Source organism: Prionailurus bengalensis, chromosome B4 (genome assembly GCF_016509475.1).
Source record: "Prionailurus bengalensis isolate Pbe53 chromosome B4, Fcat_Pben_1.1_paternal_pri, whole genome shotgun sequence".
NCBI classification, from domain to species: domain Eukaryota; kingdom Metazoa; phylum Chordata; class Mammalia; order Carnivora; family Felidae; genus Prionailurus; species Prionailurus bengalensis.
The window spans coordinates 79,775,855-79,798,804 of NC_057358.1; the positions used below are offsets into that span (position 1 = coordinate 79,775,855).

Sequence of the window (22,950 nt, forward strand, 5' to 3'; positions counted from 1 at the left end):
GTGTGCGCATACGGGTACGTGAGGATGGCAACAGAGAGAGGGGGGCGGCAGGGACGGAGGGAAAATCAAACAGACTTCGGAGGGATGGAGTTGAGGGCATTTTTTTTACCTAAGTGGCTCCCCAAAGATGTGAACTCCTGACACGGGTAATGCCCATCTTTGGCCCACGGTACAGTGATGGCTGCTATGGAGGTTGAAGGTCTGTGCAGTGGAAACTTCCCCTGCCTTCTGAGACATGCACCTGGGCCCAGAAGCTTGGGTTCCACCCTGCCCACCCCAGGACTGAAATCCTGAAGTCCTGTCTCACGTGGACCCATACGTTGCTCCCTCGCCCACCGCAGTCTTCTCCAAGCCAGCCGCCCCACCACAACCCGAGACAAAGATCCCTCCCTCCTCCTCTGCCCACCAAGAGGCATAGCGAGGAGACGCTGCTGGGCACCCTCCCCAAGAAGGCAGGGGGAGTCCCCTCCGTCCCAACTCCCCTCCACTATGGTCTATGAGCCAGCTGTCTGGACCTGCGTTGCTCTAGTCACACCTCATGGTAAGAACACATTTTATTAGAATCGTTATACGTATCATATAAATATATTTGTCCAAACTACAGATCGGGGGAGGGATAATGAGGGAAAGCTCTTATTGCTGGGGGGGGGGGGAACCTGGAGAGGGAGGAGGGCTGAGAAACGGGGACACCTGGGACCCTGTGTTCTCCCCATCCCTCACAGAAGGCACAAATGCATTATTTCTTTCCATGTGAGGACACTGGGGGGTGGTGGCAGGGTGGAGCAGGAGGTAAGAGTACAGAAAACCTCAAAAATACAAAAGAAACATCCAAATTTCATATCTAATGGTGTGGAAAAAGCTGGGGTGGGGTGCAGAAAGCAATGGGGGGGGGGGGCGGGAACAGAAAGAACCACTGAAGCTCAGAACTGAAAGAGACCTGAAGAGGCCGTGATGTCCATGCTGCTGCCTCCATGCAGGCCCCAGAGAAAACTCAGATAAACCAACAAAGACCCCCAATAAGAGAGGGTGGGGTGCCCCGGAGAATTGGCTTTGGGGCATCAGAGAGTGTGTGTGTGTGTGTGTGTGTATGAGTGTGTGTGTGTGGCTGGTGTCCGTGACAGAAGCAGTCTGCCCCTGGGGAAGTTCTCCTCCATCCTGGTTCCTCCAAAACCGCTTTTAGGGGGTAAGGTCAGCCACCGCTTCCAAAAAGGACCCCTGCTTGGACAAAAGAACCAGGCAGGAGAGGATGCCGGTGAGAGCTTGGGATGAAAATGGCTCAAAGGCAGGGGCGGTTCTTAGGGAACAGAATATCATGGAACCCAGAATATCATGGAGCCCAGAATATCATGGAGCCCAGAATATCATGCCCAGTCTGTGCATGAGTGTGTGTGTGTGTGTGTGTGTGTGTGTGTGTGAGTGCATCTGTGCATGTACTGGGGAGGGGTGAGATCACTCAAAGGTAAAGGGGTCCTGGGTGCTGAAAAAGAAGTGTCCATCCATGTGGTCCTCCAGGGCATCCTTATCACTCTCAGCCGGAAAGCGCTCCTTACAAATAGGGCACTCCTTCCACGGGGGGGTGGCAGGGCCCCTGGTGCTGGCCTCTGACAAGGGACCCACTGCAAAGCCACTGAAGGAGACAGAGGGGAAGGAGAGGGTCAGTGTGCTCCGATGCCTTCTTGCCTTGTGGACCTCAGGGACAGGGACCCATGCACCTGGCCTTCCAGATTACCCTGTTCCTGGCAGCTCTCTCTCCTAGTCTCACCCCCAGCATCGTTCTCCCCACACTACTGGAGCCTTAGTTTCCCAGCTCTCCGGGCCCTCTCTTCTTTAGTCCCCGCTGGTCGCCGCAGTAGTGCACAGCCCATCCCCCACCCCTGCGCTCCTCCCTCCATCTCCGTCTGCTGCCTAATGAGGCTGAAAATGAGTCTGACATCGTCCTTCATCTTCCTGCTCCAGCCGAGAAGGATGACAGCATCGCCCCCTCCCTGCCCTGAGCCCATCTCACATCGAGGCAAAGCTGGGGGCTAGATGATAAAATCTCTCTTCCCCCTGCCTTCCCCTCTTGACCTGCAAAAGAAAAGGGAAGGCAGAAGGGGCGATCTGATACCTGAATCCCCCACCCCTGCAGCTGCATTGCCCAAAGGGTCTCCCAGGAAAGTCAGGGAAGAAGGACAACATCTCGGGGGTGGTCAGATGCTGGATCCCGGTCTTCTCTCTGTTCCCATCCCTGGGGGCACTGGTCACCTCCCTTCCTCCCCAGATGGAGCCTAGGTACCTACCTGGTGGTTGGGGAAGGGGGAGGGGCAGGAGAGAGGGGATGCAGGGCAATTTGGGCTCCACGGAAGATGGTGCTAGAACGACACAGAAGCCAGTTAAAGGCAGGGCCTCTGAGTGCACGTGTGCATTGATAAGATGGGGGGAGGAATTACCTGATGGCACCTGGGACTTGGGGTGGTGGGTGGTTTTCTGTGTCAACCACTCCTATGTTGGCTGGGGCCAAGAAGAGGGAGCTTGGGGGAAGGGCACGGGGACTGTTCACCCGGATGCCCTTTCCACTGGCATGCTCCCACCTCCCTCGTGTTCTCCCCCTTTTGCACTCACCTGGCCACGTCATAGAAGGCACTGCCCAGCTCAGGAAGCAGCAGGTGGGCCTCCTCACCTCCACTCTGAACAGCTGCCATGAGGACTGACTTCTCATCCTCGGCCTCCTGGGTACCAAAGAGATAGGGATGGGTTTGGGGGTAGCGTCCCAAGATAGGGGAGCAGCATGCTGGGGGAGGTAAGAGCAGTCCAGGCCCAGACAGTAGACTGTGGGCTGTAGTAAGAGTGAGGCAGGACAGGAGTTTTGATGGGGGCTAGTGGGTAAGAAGAGGAGGAGTATGGGGGGCAGGGGCTGGCAGCATTGGGGTTACTGGGTCGGACTGGATTTTGGGGCGGTGGCCCTGAAGAGAGGCTGGGCCTGCCTCCTCTCTCCCAAGGGGAAAGCAGAGCCCTGTACGGCTAAGATTAACACTTCCTTTTCCGGACACTGGGCCATTGGGTGTGGCCGTACCTGCCCCTTCCTCCCTAACCCTGCTCTGTCTCCCACCACCGCCCCCATCCACACACAGCTCACCGAGTCAGAGCTACTCTCTTCAGCTGGCCCTGAGAGGTGGGGAGCGATGGGAGCCGGCTGGCTGATGACGACCAGGGGAGAAGACTCTCGTGGCCCAGCAGGAGAAGAGCCTGTGTCTCCACGCTCACACAGGCCATAGGGAGGGACCCTCATGTCTTCTGGGGACTCGTCCTCTGAGTCTGTCAGAGCCGCTGGGCAGCCTGTGGGTGAGGGAGAGGACAGAGAAGGATGAATTGTTAGAGGCTTGGCTCAGCTATCTCCCTTTGGATGAGGGATATGGTTAAACTAGACAGGGGCCAGGGTCTGGGAAGGAAAAAGGCAAAACACAGAGGGCAGAGGCAGCTCCCAGAGGGGTCACATGCAGCTTTCCCCAACGGGGGAAACAGGCGGGGGAAGAGGTGTCACAAGACTGGGGGTGTACAGACTCGGGCCCACAGCCGCCTCCTCATCCTCTGTGACAGCATCCTCGTTCCACTTCTCGTCTGCCACCTTCTCCAGGCGGGCCTCCAGCTTTCGCATGTACTCTAGCAGTTCCTGGAGTTGGGAGCAAAGACGTGAGGGAGGCTGGGAAGATGCCAACCCCGCTGCCTGCAGAGCCTTCCTTGACCCAAGAGGAACTCTGAGCTCCTTGGGACTGGATGCCTTCCCCAAAGTGGGCTGTGGTGGGGGAGGGGTGGGGTGGGGAGGCAGATCAAAGGAGAGCCTCACTCCCACCCCCACCCCCAGGAGCCCTCCTTCACCTCTTACATCCCTCCCTCGCTCCCACAGTCCTCCCCTGTTCTGCCAAGTCGACCAGTGAGAGGAGCCACGTTCCCATTTTTAGCCTCCGGGCCCTCTTAGAGTTAGCAGTTCTTAAGCCAAGAGATGACAAGAAGACATGAGGTTCCCCCCTGAATCCTCAGCTCTGGCATCCAAGGGGCCCAAGTCCTAGGTTCTCACCTGCTTCTCCTCCTGCAACTGTTCCTTCTCCTTCTGGAGCACGCGCAGGGCTGACCGCAGCTCTGTGAGCTCCCGCTTGCTCTCCGACAACTGCACCTGAGGGAATGTGGAGCCTAGAATGTACCTCCAAGAACCTAGGCTCTGCGACCTGGAACCACCAACCTAGAATCATGCTCCTCTGTGCCCCTGTCCCTCTCTTGCCCTGACACACACAGGGGAAGCCCCAACACTCTTCTTTGATGAGTCCCTTGTCTTGACCACAGGAGACCGTCTCCTGGGTCCCAGTCTCTGCCTCTTCAGTGTGGGCCTGGGTGATTGCCTTTGGCTGGGATACAGAGGCCCTGGTCACAGCCGGGGCATTCTAGAATTCCCTTACGTCATCGCTATGAGGCCCAGAGTATTTGCCATGAGAAGAGAAAGGGACATTGCACATTTCAACCCAATGAGACCTGGGATGTGTGCAAGTAAGATGCCATTCAACATGTAAGTGAGCACCCAGCACTTCTGAGCTGACACCCAGGACAGAGAGAAGGGCCACTGATGTCTCAGGAGGTGACAGGAGTAGGACTCATGGGTGGCTGGGCTTCTCACCAGGCTAGAATCCTTTTCCCGGGCTAGTTCAGTCTTGAACACTTGATTCTGGGTCTTCTCCTCCTGAACTGCCTTTTCCAGTCGAAGTATCTCTGCACTTAGCTTCAGGATCTTATCTTTCTCTGCCTGGGATGCAGCCGAAAAGGAACGTGGGAGGGGAAAGGTGAAGGAAAAGGGACACCACTGGCATCAGCCCCATCCCTCGCTGTGTCCTTTCCTTTATTTCAATGAGTATTTTGGGAGCAATTTCCCCTTCTTGGCTTCTTCATTCCTGATACTTCTCAATGAAGGAAGGGACATGCCAGCAAGGTGCCTTGCTGATCAGAAATGGGCATCACGACAGGGCCCGGTGCCTAGGGCAGTAAACGTTTCTGAATCAAGGTGGTAACCAAGGAAGGTGCTACGAAGATCAGGACTGGGACACCCTACTTACGGATGGGTCATACTTGGGACAGTGAATTGTACCTCCCTCAGAGCCCCTCCCCACTCCTGAGTCCTCTAAGCTTCTCATCCCTGTCTCCCTTCCCAGGGGATCTGACTCCATGGAGGTGGGGGCAGTGGCTGTGAGCCTGCCAGGTTCCCCTGTCCCTCTACCTCCATACTCTGCAGCAGCCCTGCCCGCTCCTTGCTCCATTGGCTTTTTTCCTCCTTCAGGTGCAGGCTGAGCTCAGCCAGCCTGCCATTGACTCCAGCCACTTCCAGGCGGCTGCGGTGTAGCTCCGCCATGGTGCGGTCCCTGGCTCCCGCTGTGCTGGCCAACTCCTCCCCAAGAAGGGTGGCTTTCTGCTGGCTTGAGGCTGCGAGCTCCTGGGCTCCTCGAAGCTGCTCCTTTAGGGGCTCCAGCTCAGCCTCAGGAGAAAGAAGGAGATGGAGATTAGGGCTCCCAGTGAGTCATTCTCGAACCAGGAAGGTAACTAGGGTCCCTCTGACCCCGCACCACAACAAGGCTCACGATTTATATTGTTCAATCTTTAGCCATGTCTTTTCCCTAGCTAGCCCTTGGTACTTCCTCTACTTCCCGCTGCCTAGGGGCTTCACTCACCACGCGCTGCTGGGCCTGGCCTAGGGTGTCCTTCATCTGGGCCACCTTGTCCTTCAGTCGCTGGGCCTGGGCACTCTGCTCCTCCTGCCGGCCCTTTGCTTCCTGCAGCTCCAGATTTAAGCGGCGGTTCTCCTGTTGTGCCATTTCGAGCTCAGCCTGATGGGAGGTGGAAAATAAGTAAGGAAAGGGGTATATGTATTTGGGGTGGCTGGCAGGGGCTGAACCACTGCGATGAGAGAGATCAAGGTTCCGCTTCCCAGATTTAACACAAACTCAAGCATTCAGCTCTCGTCAGCCCTTCTTGGGGTCTCAGCTCAAAGCGACTCAGGCCTGAACATCCAGTCTCCAGCTCCCATAATGAGGTACCGGCATCACAGCCTTGATGGGGTCTTACACGAATCTAGGTATCCCATGTACCATTTCTGCTTCTCCGCTCTTCCTTTCATTATTATTAATTTTTTAAAGAAGGTTTTATTGATTTTTTAGGTAACCTCTACGCCTAACATGGGGCTTGAACTCACAACCCCAAGATCAAGAGTCGCTTGCTCCACCAACTGAGCCAGTCAGACGCCCCTCTGCTCTTCCTTTTAGATCAAAACTCAGTCTGGATGTCCATGAGGCCCTCAAACTCAGCATATTCTACTTCCCAGTCCACTCCTTTCCATTCTTATTTCTGCCCATGCTACTACTTCCTAAGCCACTCAGGCTGGATCCCTTGGTGCCGGGCTTGGCTCTGTTCTTTCCTTAGTGACCCCAAGAAAAGCCTTTTGCTTCTCCATCTTCTGTCTTGTTCACAGCCATTTTCTCTTTTCTACTATCACAGCAACCATGTTGACTCAGGATCTGGTCATTTCTGACTTGGATTATTGAATAATCTCATAACTAGTTCATCTCCCAGGAAGAAATCACATTAATCTTCTGTTAAGTCCGGCCTAAGTACATGTCACCCCCTTGAAAATCACGGATGCCTCTCATTTGCTTACAGAAGAAAGACTAACTCCAGATCCTCTCCAGTCTGACCTGGGCCTCATCTCAAACCCTCCACCCACACTTTCAAGTGCCCTGAGTGTTCTGGACTCTCAGCCTTTGCACGTGTCTTTCTCAGTTCCCAGAATGGCCTCCCTCTCATCTCTGCCTACTCAAATCCTACCTACTCTTTACTGCTGAACAAATGGCTTTCAAATACCCTTCCATGGAAGCCTAGGGTTTGGAGGAAGCTGCTGAGAGATTCTGCGAATATGGGATGTGAGCTCCTTCTAAATAATTCAAAAAATATGTGAGAAAAACAACATACAAGCTCACAAATTAACACAATGGGGATCATCAATCCACTGACATGTGCTTCTGAGTTAATTCACTTTTTTTTCAGGTTAATTAATTTTTTTTGTACAAACCTCAGAATAAAGTTCCTATTGGATTTTCTTTTTGTTTGAAAAGCAAACTGAGATGGCATGGTGGACAGTTTAAAAATTGCTGTCATTTGCACTTACTTATTTGGAGACTCAAGGTGTTCTTAGTATTGTACAACCAAAACTCAATATGGAAACATATTAGCTGCTGATGCTGACAGAATAGTTACCTGTAACCTCTGATTTCAAGGTTTGGCATCCATCAGAATTACCTGATTACTTTTGTTACCTTATAAGTTAACATTGTACATTTGAATTTTTAAAATTGGGGTGCATGGGTGGCTCAGTGGGTTGAGCATCTGACTTTGGCTCAGGTCATGAGCTCACGGCTTGTGAGTTTGAGCCCCACATCAGGCTCTGTGCTGACAGCTCAGAGCCAGTATCCTGCTTCGGATTCTGTCTCCCTCTCTCTATGCCCCTCTCCCACTCGTGCTCTGTCTCTCCCTCTCTCAAAAATAAATAAACATTGGGGCGCCTGGGTGGCCCGGTTGGTTAGGCATCCGACTTTGGCTCAGGTCATGATCTCACGGTCTGTGAGTTCGAGCCTCGCGTCGGGCTCTGTGCTGACAGCTCAGAGCCTGGAGCCTGTTTCAGATTCTGTGTCTCCTTCTCCTGACCCTCCCCTGTTCATGCTCTGTCTCTCTCTGTCTCAAAAATAAATAAACGTTAAAAAAAATAAACATTAAAGAAAATAAATACTTGAATTTATAAAAATATATTTATAGTAATAAACTATTGGTTTTATCTATTCAATGAGGTTCCACCTAAGATGTAAAACTTTATTGTGGGGTGGAAAGGAGAGCTAAAAAAGCTGGAAAATACTAGGCTACTTTATGCCCCTCTTTTGCTTTTTTTTTTTTTTTTTTTTCAGTACACTCTATGCCCAACGAGGGGCTTGAACTCACACCCTGAGATCAAGAGTCACATGCTCTACTGACTGAGCCAGCCAGGCATCCCTGCCCCCTTCTAATGACCCTAATAAGATGTGCTTTTGTCCACTTCTGTGGAGCATCTTAACACTTTATTATTCTTCCCTGGTGATGCTGAATATATTCCACTTTGACTAATCCTGACTTGGGTATACATTTTGTTTCCTAGGAGAGCGTGTGTACAATGTCCTCTTTACATTTTTTATCGGCTTTGGTGCCCGGCACTCAAAAAGGCCTCAACGCAGTGGAAGAACAATTGAGAAAGCAAACCGACTCTGAGCCCCTACCTCGCTCTGCTCCTTGTCGGCCTGCGCTTCTTTCAGTTGACCAAGAAGCTTCTCCTGTTCCCGAGTCAGGGCCTTCACGGTGTCTCTCACCCTGTACGTGGGGACATGGAACATCAGATAACCCGGCTGGTCACCACAGAAGATACGAAGGACGTGGACTTTTGTCTTTAGCACTTTTTCTGGTGCCCCTCTGGGCCCACACCTCCTATTGTCTCTGGGATGCCCAAATCCCCAGACCAAGGTGATCTCGCTAGAAGCCCTGAGTATCCAAGATTCCTGGTTCTAGAGCACAATCCAGAAATAAACAGTTTGTTCTCTTTATGTGTCATTTTAAGGAATGTTCTGCTGATGCCTTCCTAGTTGTTTGCATTCAATCAAGAGACCAGAATCCAGGGGCGCCTGGGTGGCGCAGTCGGTTAAGCGTCCGACTTTAGCCAGGTCACGATCTCGCGGTCCGTGAGTTCGAGCCCCACGTCAGGCTCTGGGCTGATGGCTCAGAGCCTGGAGCCTGTTTCGGATTCTGTGTCTCCCTCTCTCTCTGCCCCTCCCCCGTTCATGCTCTGTCTCTCTCTGTCCCAAAAATAAATAAACGTTGAAAAAAAAAACCCCCCCAAAAAAAAACAAAAACAAGAGACCAGAATCCAGTCTTTTTTTGGACAAGGGACAGCCACGATCAATTATAAACTTTGGATCTAGATCAGAAGTTGGAAGACTTTTTCTGTAAAGGGCCTGATAATAAATACTTCAGGCTTTGCAGGCCATGAGGATTCTGTGGTGACTATTCAATTCTGCCACTGTAGTGTGAAAGCACCACAGACGTGTAAATGAATAAGCATGGCTGTTCCAATAAAACTTTATTTATGAACACTGACATTTGCATTTCAGATAATTTTCACATCACAAAATATTTTTCTTCTTTCGTTTAACCGTTAATTCATCATTAAAACCATTTAAACTCACAGACTGTACAAAAACAGGTGGCCAGGATAGATCTGGCACATGGGCCATAGGTTTACTGACCCCTGGGCTAGACAGTCCCTAATCTTTTCCAGATGCTCAGTCTGATCCCTGCTTTTCTATTCCATGATTTAGAACCTAGACATTTACTATCTCCGTAGGGCAAGACTAACATATCCTACACTGGAGAAGCCTTAGGGAGTAACTCACTTTTTTTTTTTTCTGGACCTTGGCTAGAATGCCTCTTTCCTTTAAGGAGTTTAAAAATATACATAAAATCTACTGGTGCCGAATGAAAGAGACTTAATTACACGATTTGATGAAAGAAAGAACCAGAGTGTTTCTCCTGGCGAAAATGTGACGGACAGACATGGGAAGTGGTCGGTGTTTGTGCCATTTGGTAAAAACGACAGTGGTCTGGTAGAGGAAAGAAATTCATCCTGTGCAACCCCAGAGGTCTAAACTAGCACTAATGGAGGCAAGTTACAGAAGGGAGGTGTTTAGTTCAATACAAGAGATACAAAAGTGACAGCTGTCTGATATTGAAAGAGGCTGCCTTCTGAGGTAGTGACCCTCTCAATTACCTGACAGTCCTCTGAGGGCTAAGATTCTATGACTTATACCTTTTTTTTTTCAGAGGAGAGATCCCATAACATTCCTGGATCACCGGTTCAGACATTTCCTAACAGTGAGAACGGAGTCTCATCTTCTTTGCTGTGATAAAATCTGAAATCCATCCTCTCTTATCTTGTCTTGACTGTTCTATCCACTCTTTTCTTCCAAATCCTCCACTCCTAGCTCCTGCTTAGCCTTTGTTGCAGCATAAATAGTAACTATGATTACTTCTGAAGGTGAGGAATACAGAATAGGCTTAGGAAAGACAGAAGAGAGCTAGGCAGGAAAGAAAAGCCGGGGAAGTGGAATACCCTAAGTCTGAAAGGGGAAAGAACCACACCAGACAGAGTGCAGGTTTGCCCGTCTGAAACAGGAGGCCGGAGTCTGGGGGTGACAGGAAATGAAGGGAAGTGATGGGGGTAGAGGGGTCGCCCTCACCTGTCCAGCTCCACCTCCTTTGTCAGCACTTTCTCACTGATGGCCTGGATGTCATCTTCTAGCTCCAGGATGCGTGCCACATGGTCTCCCTGTTGCCGGCTCAGGATGTCCCTCTCTTCTGTGAGCTCCCCGTGGGACCGGGAAAGCCCCTGGAATCAAGGTTCCCCCCAGAAGAATGAAGTTGAGACTCACCTCTCAAAGCACAGAACAAGGGCTTGGGAGGAGCACACGGGAGTTAGCCTGTTCTCACCTTCCTACCCTGTCACCTTCCTTGAAAAAGAAACTGCCAGAGAGCATTCCCTTACTGGCGAATATGGCCACATCCCCCCGTCCCCCAGCACTCCTGTGTGCAAAGAACTGAGTGTCATTACATTTGGGGATGTGTCTCCTGTCATGTCAAGTTTAACCGGAACCATCTTAAAAGCCCACTAACATCTTTCCTTTCCCATCTTCGCTGGGTTCAGACTTTGGACCCTGGGTGAGCAGTCAGGCCCCGTGCCCCACCTGGCCCGACTCCCACCTTGTACTGCTCCATCAGCTCCGCATGCTCCTTCCTGGCTGTTGCTAGAGCCGTCTCGAGCTCCTGTACTTGACTCCTCAGCTCCGTCACCTGTCCCTCCAGCTGCAGCTTCAGCTGCATCAGGTCATTTCTCTCTTGCTGGCTCTCATCCAGCTGGTTCTACAGGGAGCAGGATGAGGAGGGGGGTGTGCTCGTGAAAGTCCCGTCCCCATCACGCTGCAGGTGCATTCGGGGCCGGGAGGTTACATCGGTACAAGCTATAAAGAGCTGAGTAAGGGGAGGCTTGTGTGTTACTGAATCCTGCCCACCACCAGTCAGACGCACCAGCTCTCGACGCTCTTGGAAGAAGTCTTTCTCGATCCACATAGACAAAAGGAATGGCTCCCTGAATTTTACCTTCTCTATTCTGGAACCTGACAGAGGTAGGTTTAAATCTCCAATATAATTTTTGCTAGCTCTGTTACTTGTTTTTAAAAAAAAAATATTTACTTATTTTTGAGAGAGACAGAATGCGAGTGGGAGAGGGGCAGAGAGAGGGAGACACAGAATCTGAAGCAGATACCAGGCTCTGACCTGTCAGCACAGAGCCTGACACAGGACTCAAACCCACGACCTGTGAGATCATGACCTGAGCCAAAGTCAGGCACTCAACCAACTGAGCCACCCAGGTGCCCTGCTAGCTATGTCACTTTGAATGAGTTACATAACTTCTCTGAGTCTCTGTCCTCATTTGGAAAGTGATCTCTTAGCCTAGATTTTTGAAAGGTAATTATAATGAGAATAACAAATGCAAAAACAGAACATGGAAAATATCCAGATGGCCAACAGACACAGGAAAAGGTGCTCAACATCACTCATCATCAGGGAAATGCAAATCAAAACCACAATGAGATACCACCTCACACCTGTCAGAGTGGCTAATATCAAAAACACAAGGAACAACAAGTGTTGGCGAGGATGTGGAGAAAAAGGAGTCATTGTGCACCAATGGTGGGAATGCAAACTGGTGCAGCCACTGTGGAAAATGGTGTGGAGATTCCTCACAAAGTTAAAAATAGAACTACCCTACGATCCAGTAATCACACTACTGGGTATTTAGCCAAAAATATGAAAACACTAGGGGTGCCCGGGTGGCTCAGTCAGTTAAGCATCCGACTTCGGCTCAGGTCATGATCTCCCAGTCTGTGGGTTTGGGCCCCGTGTCGGGCTCTGTGCTGACAGCTCAGAGCCTGTAGCATGTTTCAGATTCTGCGTCTCCCTCTCTCTCTGCCCCTCCCTGCCTCGTGCTCTCTCTCTCTCAAAAATAAACAGCAAAAAAAAATTTTTTTTAATATGTGAAACACTAATTCAAAGGGATACATGCACCCCAATGTTTATAGCAGCATTATCTACAATAGCCAAATTATGGAAGCAGCCCAAGGGTCCATCGACTGAAGAACAAATAAAGAAGATGTGGTACATATATACACAATGGAATATTACTCAGCCATGAAAAGTAATGAAATCTTGCCATTTGTAACAACATGGATGAAGCTAGAGAGGGTAATGCTAAGTGAAATCAGTCAGAGAAAGACCAATACCCTATGATTTCACTTAAATGTGGAATTTAAGAAACAAAACAAACGAGCAAAAGAAAAAAAGGGATATAAACCAAGAAACAGACTCTCTACTATAGAGAATAAACTGATGGTTACCAGAGGGGAGGTAGGTAAGGGGATGGGTGAAATGGGCGATAAAGATTAAAGAATACACTTATGATGAGTACTGATTAATATATATGGAACCACAGAATCACTCTATTGTACATCTGAAACTACCAAAACACTGTATGTTAACAACATTAGAATCAAAATAAAAACTTAATATAAAAAAAAAACCCAGAACACAGGGTAGGAGCTCACACATCTCTGACTTATGTAAGATATAGACATCTTCCTATTCTTGTGTTGATCCCGTGTGTTTAGAGGGTTCTAGAAGGCAAGAGTTTATCTAAATCACAGATCAGGTACCCATTCTCACCCTCTGAGCACTTCCTCAAGTCTGTCCTCTTGTCTGGGGAATGTACTTCCTCCCCAGTTTCCCTATCCCTGATCTTCCTTCAGGAAGTCCTTGCCAACATCTGCCCCCACTCTCTAACTCTTCTCTATTTGGTCTATTTGGTCCCATAGAAAAATACAAGCCACATATATAGTTTTTTAAACTTCCTAGTAAATACTCAAAAAAGTAACAAGAAACAGGTGAAATTTGTTTTAATGGTATTTTATCCAACTCAGCGTATCCAAAGTATTATCATTTCAACATGTGACCAATATAAAAAACCACTGAGATCTTTTACTTTTTTTTTAACACTAAGTCTTCAAAATCCTTTGTGTATGTTCCCCATACCGTACATCTCAATTTGGACCAGTCACATTTCAACTGTTCAAGAGCTTTTTGTATTGGATCGTGCAGGTGTGGGGCCCTACCACCTGCTCTCACTGCTCACCTGTCCTGGAAGTGGGTCTCGTACTCCCCTTCCTCTGAACATTCCTTCCCTGGAGTGGCCTCCCTCTACCCTTTGGATCATCCTCTAGGGCCTAGGACAGGATGTAGCACTTGGGAGAAGGAATGTTTGGAAAGTACTTATGAAATCTTGAGTGACATGGGCCTGTGGGTAGCTTGCTTTCCTGCCCTACATGTTTGTGTCTATGTTAGATCAAGACTTTCTTAATGGCAAGACTGTGTAAGTCCTGGTGAGGTGCTCAGTTGAGGCCACAGCCCAGGGGAAGGTAAAGTGAGAAGCAGTCCCTTGCCATGCAGCCCTCCCCCTCCCCTGCCCCTCCCACTCCGCTGCCTGGGAGCAGCTCTGTTGCTCTGTCTCACCTGCAGCACAGTGGCCTTGGGGACGACCAGCAGGATGTCAGAGCCACCATCGGCCTCCTCTAGGGTCACCAGTTCGTCCATGGGCCTTGGCTCTCGGAACTGGAAAGGGGGGCTCTGCCCACATACCCGGCCCTGGCGGTTCACATACCGGAACTGGTAGAGCTGGGCTCCAGGTTTGGGCAGGTAGCTGGCTGTGGGAAGAGGAATGGACCCAGGACCCTAATATGATCCCAGGCCCTCAAGTGCCTGGCAGTCTTCCTTTTCCTTGACGTGTCTTTTTAAAAAAATTTTATATATATAGAGAGAGAGTGAGCACCAGATGGGGAGAGAGGGAGCAGGCTCCACGCCCAGCACAGAATCCTATGTGGGGCTTGATCCCACGACCCCCGGGATCATGACCTGATCTGAAATCGAGAGTCGGATGCTCATTGACTGAGCCACCCAGCCGCCCCCACCTTGATGTGTCTTATCACCCACTGTCCTTGGTTCCAGTCCCTCGTTCCCTGTTCCACATACTGTTTTCTTTCCTCTTTACCTCCCATGGGCTATTTCTGTTCCCTGAAATACTCTTCTCCCTCCTTTCTGCCTAGGCCTGTCCTTCCTCTCTTTCCCAAGCCTACCTTCCCTAATAATAATAATAATAATAATAATAATAATAATAATGTTAGTTATCACTTACTGAGTGGCCACCCTGAACCAGGCACTATGCTAACCCTTTACCTGTATCACTTTAAACCTTCATATTGTCCCTATAAGCCATGCATCCCCTTTTCCTGTTAAGATAACAGAGACAGGGAAATTAAGTAATTTGTCCAAGGTCTAATAGCTTGTATTAGAGTTGAGATTTGAGCCTAGGTCTTTCAGAATCTAAGGACTACCGTCTTCTCAATTTATGACACTACCTTTCCCTCCTTCCTACCCCTAGTTCCCTGAGAGGACTTCCTCTTTTTTGGGGGGTAGGTGGCAGGATTACTGGCCCTTGACAGGTCCTTCTATCTCTAAGTCCCTGATTCTGTAATAATCCCACAATTCTATGTCTGCTGAGCCCTACTGGATATAGTTCTTATTTTATTTATTTGTACTTATTTTTTCTTGTTGCCTGTGCCTAACTTTGGTTTCTGAGCCCACTATCTTCCTCCAAACCTCTATCCCCTAGGTTCCTTCCTCCCAGACCTTCCATGTTCCCTCGTACCTTGGAACTGGACACTGGCGTGGACAGGGGAACCATCAGTTGCACTGTCAGGCACCGAAGACCACACAAAAGTGTGGTAATCCCGAACACAGGCAGCCTCCACCTGTGAAGGCCCATGGTGGGAGAGGGGTATGGTGATGGAACTGTGAGCTAGGGATGGCAGAAAGGGCTGAGGGACTGAATGGGGGCGAGGATGCTGTTACAGTGACAAGGATGATGACAGACCGGGAAAGTGGAGGGATCCTTTGTGGCAGGAGAGGGCAGGGCTAAGATGGGGAGGAGATGAGCCTTGGCTTACACAGATGGCTTCTGTCACCTGTGCCATCTCTGCCCTTCTTCTCTATCAACATGCGGTTGAGAACCCAAGGACTAAGTCATTCCCCTGATTCCAACCAACCCATTGCTCACAAATCTGAGCCAAAAGGGGTTTCAGGGATACCTTGAAGATGCCAATCCAGTCGCTGGCGCTGGGCACGGCGCCTGGGGGAAGGGTATAGTGACATTCCACCTTGGTGTTGGGGATGTAGGTCCGGGCTACATTCAGAAAGTTGACTCCACCCCGGGAAGGTGCCCGGCTTAGTGATGATTCTTCCATCTTGCCCTCAAGGTATCTGCCCTATGAAATAAAGGGTTAATATCCTAAAACCTCTCCCATCCATCTCTTCTTCTCCCCAACTCCATCCCCACCCACTCACAGCTCCTGCCACTACACTCAGAGATGGAGGCATATTTCGTTCCTAGCCCCTAAGGGCTACAGGACCCTCTAGAGGTATCACTTTTAGTCTCCAGGACACAGGTCTGACCTTCTGAGTCAGTCCCCATCCTGTCTCACATCGTACCCTCTCTGAGTCACAGACTCTTCCTAGAGTTAAGATCTCTCTCATTTCTAATCCCCTTTCATAGTCCCATTGACCACGTCTCAGTATCCCAGGCTCTACCCGCTCAGTTCCTCCTTTCCCACCTCTTAACATACTTGAACATTCCAAATTCTTCAGCCTCCACCTCCCCATCCCATCTCGCTTGTCTTTTTGGCTCTTGAATTCAAAATCCAACTGACGTGTGGGCCCCCCTCATTCCGAGCAGGTTTCCTTGCCCACTCCAGCTGTACCCAGGAGTAGCTTATGACACCTGAACACTCTCTGAAAGTAATGACTGAGTCTTCAGAGCAGGAATATGGCTGGAGGCGGGGACCAACAGCCCGATCCTCAGGCCCCCGAGGTCTCAGTTCTCTCCCCTCTCCAAGTTGTCTATCCTCATGAATTGAAAAAAAAAAAAAAAAAAAAAAAAAAAGCTTCTGCTCTCATTCAAGAGACAAAGGGAAAGGGAGGATATAAGGAAAGACAGGTTTTGCCTCTCAACTTCAGGAAGTCAAGAATTCTGGAGGCGGCTGCTTCAAGGGTGGGGTGAAACATTCAGCAGGAACGTGGTGGTGTGGGGAGACGGAATGTGGGAGCCTAGAACCAGGAAAAGTCCCACCCCTGGATAGGGGATAGATTGGAAGGTGGGAAGTAAGGGGCCCTAAGAAGGGGAAATATATATATGATGTTGAAAGAAGGGAGGATTAATTCAAAAATAACCTAACGTTCTTTTCTTCAGGTCTCGCCAGGAACAGAACTAGAAACCTACTGGTTTGACTATGTTAACCCAGCTGTAGTGTTTTCTCTCTGCCCCCTTTAGCCTCAATTCCAAGTGCCTGGATGTGTAGTTGGAGGCATGCTATAAGATGGGATTGACAGGGAGGGGTGTTCCAAGTTAGGGTGGGGAGAGTTAATTAGGAAACATGGGGATGGAGTGAGGAACAACAACAATAATCAACACAACTCCTCAGCCCTGGGCTGTGAGATGGCTCTCGTCATCGCTCCTCTCCATCCCACTAATCTTCATCCTGTGTCAACCACAGAGGATGGTGTCCAATCAGCCATGGCCAATAGTCATGGGCACACCCCCAAACATCACAAACCCACGCGAGGCTGAAGTCTGGGGCTAGCAACTTTAAAAACAACAGGAATTCAGTAGAGAAGGAAAGGTGGGCCAGCTCTACAAAAAGAAGCAACTTCTCCTTCCAAAATACGGATTGAACTGGGGACAAGAGGTTTCTTTGGGATTTCATCGCTGAAAAATCCCTCGTTAAAATTCGTCCATGTTTTCTCCAAATACAATTCTTCCGGCTTTTAAAATGGGGGATGCATCATCCCCCACAGATCTAAGCCTGTGGAATCCCAAATACTCCCCACAAATAAAATCCTTCACAGCTGGAAACATTCACCAGACTTGAAACAAAGCTCTGGGCACCTAAAGTGTATGTGTGTAGCTAGATTCAAGCGTTCGCGCGGGTGGGGGGACTCCCACCCCTCAACTCTGTAGGCCTCTAAGAGTTCCTTAACATTCTGCCACTTGTAAGGCTTCCCTCCCGGGACTCGGCGTAGTAAAAGGCCTTTGGATTGGGGCGGGAGGGTAAGGAGAAAGGGAAGGTTTGTGAGGCTCAAGTCTTGCGTGGGAGAGAATGAGTAAATAATTCAGTGTCTCCCAACTACCTTAGGCATAACAAGCTTTATAGAGAAGAACTGAGGGGAAGGGGAGAACAGTGAGGGGGCGCACCCCTGATCAGAGCCCCCTCGAGACCAAGAACTCTCAAAACAGAAGGGGTGGCTTTTCCAGTACGGAAAGTGTTAAAACCCAAACGCTCCTGCATCCCCCTTCCACAGTTCCCTTAGATTATCCTTTCACAGACTGGAAATTGGGGGTGACCCCCGCATTAGATCGCCCCCAAATTAGGCCAAGTTTCTTACCCCACACACGGATCAGCTGTTCCCTCACCTTCCACCAACAACAAAAACAGCACTCCGACTCCTGGAGGGGGAGGGAGAAAAGTGGACGTGAGGACTTCTGGGGTTTGTGGTTTCTCTGCCCTCTTTTGTCGGCGAGCCGGCTTGGATATGGAACTACACATCCCAGGAAGCTGTGCAAGAGGAGGGCGGAGCAGAGGGCGGTCGCGGCGGCGGCCTCACCACGGCATCCTGGGAGGCGTAGTTCCCACTTCCATGACTGCAAACGAGGGTGTGGCCACCAAAGGACTTCACGGCCCATGATTCCTTAGGAGGGGCCCGGCTGTATTGGTGGTGACTGCTGGTCTGTAACGTGCGTTGTGGGTTAGGGGGTGGGGAGGAGTTGGGGCTCTAACGTCTCCTGTTTTGTGCTTCACAGGGTACGACGCGTTGCGTTGCACCCTCATGTTTGCTTTTCACGACGGTCTGTGGGATAGATAGTATGGTTATTCACACTTTACGGATGAAGAAACCAAAGCCCAGAATGTTTAAGGAACCGGTCTAAAGTATCAAAGCTATGCGATGGTAGAATTCCAGGGCTGCAAGACTCCAAGTGAAGTGCTCTTGCCGCTACATCACGGGCTGCCCACTATTTAGGGACAGGGAGCTACTGGCTGTGGTGGCAGTTTCTTCTTTGCTTTGACCTCGGGGACAGCCCCTGTGAAACCTGTGTACTGTGCACCGCTATTTCCCCCCTCATCCCCCCCCCCCCCCACTTGAGGATTTCAGGGCCAGGGGGCCTGTCAATACTCACACACCCGGACTGGGCTGTCCCTAGAGTGGTCTGTGGGTCTACGAAGAAGACCCATTGGCTGAGGTGGTGGTAATGGGGAGGTGAAGGAAGGATGAAGTTGAAAGGGGAGGCTGACATAATTCAGGACTGGTCAGAACTCACAAACAAGCCACTTAGAGGGGGCCGGTTTGCCCAAGCCTTTTAATGAATTAATATAACAATACATGTTATTGCTTCTGTTTCTATTTAGGAGAGGTTTGAAAGAGTAACACTCCTCCCACAACCTAAGTCAAATTAAAGACTTTGACATCCTTCTGCCTCCCCTTTCCCGCACCGTCCAGGAGTCTCCAGGTAGTCTGAGGCATTCAAAATGATCTCTCTCCGGGTCTCGGTGTTCAGGGATTACAGTCTAAGGATTGATTTGCTCTTCCAGAGTGCCTGCTTTAATACTCTGCTCACTAAGTTACGGAGCCTCTGCCTTTTCCAAGTTTTTTGGTAGTATTTTGCTTTTATGGCTGAATAGGGTGTCTGGTGGCTGCCCTTGGGTGCCTTTCATCTGAAGATCTCCAAGCACTTAACAATAAGTCACTGGGCTTCACAAACATTAAGGTGACATGTCTGTGTCATTAGTCAGGATTTATGAGTTAGGGAATAGCTGCTGGCTGAGGAGCTGGCTCAAGGTCCTGGGGTGGGTTAAGAGTGGGGTGATCCAGGTCTCCAGTGTTCTTGGTTTTTGTCTTCCACCAAGAATAAAGGCTTGGAAAAAAAAAACCATCAGTCTCAGTGGAGCTAAAAAAATAACATTTTCCACCTTTTTTTTTTTTTTTTGGTGCTTACAATGTGTTTTTGCCAAGAATTTTTCTATTTAATATAACAGGCTTATATAGAAAGCCCTAGTATTATTCTCATTTTATATATGATAAGGATTGAGGCACAATTAAAATGACTTACCTGACATAATCTAACTAGTAAGTGGTGGAATCAGGATTCAAACACAAGCGGGTATACTAGGCTCCCACCCCAGAAACTGCTGGCATGTGATACTAACTCCCATTGTTCTAAGGAACAGTGCAAGTAATTAATTTATGTGCAAGACACAGGGGATGTGAAACAGGTTCACTCAACAGATACGTGTTTGAGATACTATGCTAGGTATTCTTTTGTGGAAAGAATGAATATAAAATATAGATATTTGAAGGATGGATTGGATTTGGATAGCCTGGCAGGACAAGGTCTAAGAAGGCTAAGCTTATTCCAGCCTGAAGCAAAGATTCAGAAGTGGGTATTTGTAATGTATACTGGAGCCCAGGCGGTCATATAAGAACAGCATGTAAATTTCAGCTTTTTTTTTTTCCAGACTCAGATTATTGGCAATGACTGTCTGAAGTGTGTTGAGAAGGATTCTGAGGAAAGAGTGCTAGGATTGACTAGTAATGTCTATCATGTACCCTAGCTGGAAGATGGCAGTTATAATAGATTGACTTATTGTTTGAAATTATTTACTTTCTCCTTCCTTGCCCATTGCTATGGGACTTGAAGTACCTCCTGTAGAAGAGTATACATGTCTCATTTCATCGACTTTGGACTTGATCATGTTTCATATTTTGGCAACGGGATGTGAACAGAGATAACCGATGCCGTGTTTGTGCATGTGAGTTTCCACTTTCTTCTCTGTCACTAGCATGGGTATATTCCACGTGAGAATTATTCCTTTTGCCTGGGTCCTGAAATGAGAAGCCCCATGGAGCAGAGCTGTAGCCTGCCCACAGCCTGCATGAACATAAGTCAGAAATAAACCTTTGTTGCTGTGAGCCACTGAGAGTTTGGGTTTGGTTGTTAATGCAGCAACGCTGACCAATAGTCATAACTATATAAAGGTATCAAGTTTGAAAGGTAAGTTTAAGTCAGAGTGTGGAGAATCTTGAATGCCAGGTGAGGCAGAGACTGACATGTATTTATCAGAATCTCTTTCTTTTTCTTGGACACACAGCTGGACCACATTTTTCAGTTTCCTTTTAAGTAATGTGTTCCATTTCCAGGCTTGGCCCATGAAGTCTCCCAAGGGAGATCCTTCATTTTGTTTCCTTTATGGTTTGATGTATATGACCTTAAGCACAGTGACTTTGAAGGCCAAATGTTAAAGATGGTAGGGCCACATGGAAGGAAGATAGAAGGAACCTAATTCCCTGAATCACCACTTGGCAGCAAACTCCCTGCTCATCGGGAGCATGCGTTTGGACTTCAGTTGACCAATAAATCAATTTCTATTTGTTATAACACTATCATTTTGGGCTTTATGTTTTATAGTAGTTAATGTTTTCCTAACCAATACATCAGGTTAAAAGGTTTGAATTTGATTCCCATCAGGAATGGGAAGTTAGTCGCAGAGGATTTTTAAAATATTTATTTATTTTTGCGAGGGAGAGAGTGTGGGCGGGGGAGGGGCGGAGAGAGGGGGAGACACAGAATCCGAAGCAGGCTCCAGGCTCTGAGCTGTCAGCACAGAACCTGACGTGGGGCTTCAACTCAAGAACCTTGAGATCATGACCTGAGCCATCATGACCTGAGCCAAAGTCTGATGCTTAATTGACTGAGCCACCCAGGCTCCCCAGATGATTTTTTTTAAAGAAGGAAATTAATACTGTAAAGACCAGTGGAAGTGACAAGAGTTGAGGAATAGTTTCTTTTTTTACGTTTTTTTTTAACCTTTATTTATTATTGAGAGACAGAGAGACAGAGCATGAGCATGGGAGGGGCAGAGAGAGGGGGAGACACAGAATCCGAAGCAGGTTCCAGGCTCCAAGCTGTCAACACAGAGTCCGATGTGGGGCTCAAACTCACAAACCACGAGATCATGACCTGAGCATAAGTCGGACGCTTAACCGACTGAGCTACCCCAGGTGCCCCATGAAGAATACTTTCTGAGTGAGGTTGTGAGGTCTTGGGACTGTTGGTGGTGTTAGAATATAAGTGAACTCCTGCCGGGGGCTGGGGGAAGATTGACATGACTTTGACAGTCTCTCTAGTGGCTGTGGAAGGAGCTGCTGCAAAATGAATCCTATCTTCCGGAAGATTAAAGCCTCTTTTCTCTTTTGTAAAAGTCCTGACTCCAGTACTGCTTCATTTAGCCCAGCGCCTGATACATAATAAATGGTGAATGGAAGCTGGTCTTAGACTCTTGGACTCTTGGAAGGCTTTCAGGAGCTACCACGAGCTGAGTGCCTAAGGTGTGGAGAGGGCTCTTTCAACACACTGAACCATCAAAACAACCATGGAAGGTGCTAGCAAATTGGACAGATGAAAAACTGAAACTCTAAGAGTAACTTGCTCAAGGTGTCTTGGAACAGTCTTACTCTGATACCCATACCTTTTCCAATATAACAGGATGCTTTCTCAGAAAATCACAACGGCTAGTATTTACTGAGTGCCCTCCATGTGCCAGGAGCTCTGCTGGGTGCCTTACAAACATACAGAAGCAGCTGGTGTATCAGATATTGTAGGCTGTTACTAGTGTTTCCAAACTGCGGACTCTGTGGGAAGTGGGTGTCACAGTCGGCTCAGGCTGCCATCACAAAATATCATAGACTGGGTGGCACAAACGACAGGAATTTATTTCTCACATTTCTAGATGTTGGGAAGAAAGCCCCAAATCAAGGTGCTGGCTGATTGGGGTCCTGATGAGGACGCTCTTCTTGGCTTGTGGACACTTGTGTCCTGTCAAGGAGGACACAGAAAAAGCAACATCTCTGGTCTCTGCTTGTAAGGGCACCAATTTCATCACGATGGCCCCACCCTCAGACCTCATCTAACCCTCATTACCTCCCCAAAGCCCATCTCCAAATCCCATCACCTTGTGTTTTAGGGCTTCAACATATGAATTCTGGGTGGACACAGTCAGTCCACAACAGTAAGGAAAACGTTTAGATAATTTCAGGGCAAAGTTTGATTCTTTTAGACTTTTCTTTAAGGCCTCTGCCCCATTTTCTTTTGTCTTCTTAGTTCTTTGGCTCCATTTTCCTCAGACTGGGTGGAAGGGTGGTTTAGGGTTCTCACTAATACTCAGGTCTCACAGCTCCTGCTTCACTCCACGGATCCACAGACCCACTCTAATCTCACAGTGTTCGGATTGCCTTGGTCCTTCCTCTGGTAGGGAGCAAGATATGTCTCTGAGTACTCCTCCCTCTGTTTATTCATCAGAGTTTTTAAAAATATGTTTTTATTATTATTTTTTTTAATTCATTATTTACTATTTTTTAAAGTTTATTTACTTATTTTTGAGCGAGAGAGAGCATGAGCAGGGGAAGGGCAGAGAGAGAGAGAATCCCAAGCAGGTTCTGCATGGTCAGCGCAGAACCCAACGTGGGCTTGATCTCACGATTCGCAAGAGACCTGAGCCCACATCAAGAGTTGAGCCTTTGACTGAGCCACCCAGGTGCCCCTTAATTTTTAAATTTTATTATCTTTATTATCTTTATTTCTTTATTATTTATTTTTTA

General features: G+C 48.7%; 1 protein-coding gene across 4 annotated transcripts; it reads right to left on the reverse strand.

The window, feature by feature from the left end:
• Nucleotides 1-536: 536 nt before the first annotated feature.
• Nucleotides 537-17,810, reverse strand: CALCOCO1 (calcium binding and coiled-coil domain 1). 4 transcript variants are annotated; one of them, XM_043564134.1, is made up of 17 exons: nt 17,686-17,810; nt 15,336-15,512; nt 14,897-14,999; nt 13,705-13,895; nt 10,843-11,001; nt 10,323-10,471; nt 8,313-8,403; nt 5,688-5,843; nt 5,240-5,494; nt 4,646-4,771; nt 4,055-4,150; nt 3,541-3,649; nt 3,116-3,315; nt 2,602-2,708; nt 2,280-2,351; nt 2,006-2,067; nt 1,511-1,627 (listed from the first exon to the last, which is right to left on the reverse strand). In XM_043564134.1, exons 2-16 carry the CDS (start codon nt 15,489-15,491, stop codon nt 2,025-2,027), a joined length of 2,013 nt encoding a protein of 670 aa, XP_043420069.1. In that variant the 5' UTR covers nt 15,492-15,512; nt 17,686-17,810; the 3' UTR covers nt 1,511-1,627; nt 2,006-2,024. The 4 variants fall into 4 exon arrangements, with proteins under 4 accessions (XP_043420067.1, XP_043420068.1, XP_043420069.1 ...); XM_043564132.1 differs by lacking the exon at nt 2,006-2,067 and having other exon boundaries at nt 537-1,627; XM_043564135.1 differs by lacking the exon at nt 2,280-2,351.
• Nucleotides 17,811-22,950: the final 5,140 nt, after the last annotated feature.

Coding starts and splice junctions, on each gene's coding strand:
- CALCOCO1 (XM_043564132.1), bottom strand. CDS start 15,491: ATGGAAGAATCATCACTAAGCCGGGCACCTTCCCGGGGTGGAGTCAAC. Junction 5,495..5,687: donor GCCAGGCCCAGCAGCGCGTG/GTGAGTGAAGCC, acceptor CTTTCTCCTGAG/GCTGAGCTGGAGCCCCTAAA. Junction 3,316..3,540: donor GGAGGCGGCTGTGGGCCCGA/GTCTGTACACCC, acceptor CCTCACCCACAG/GCTGCCCAGCGGCTCTGACA.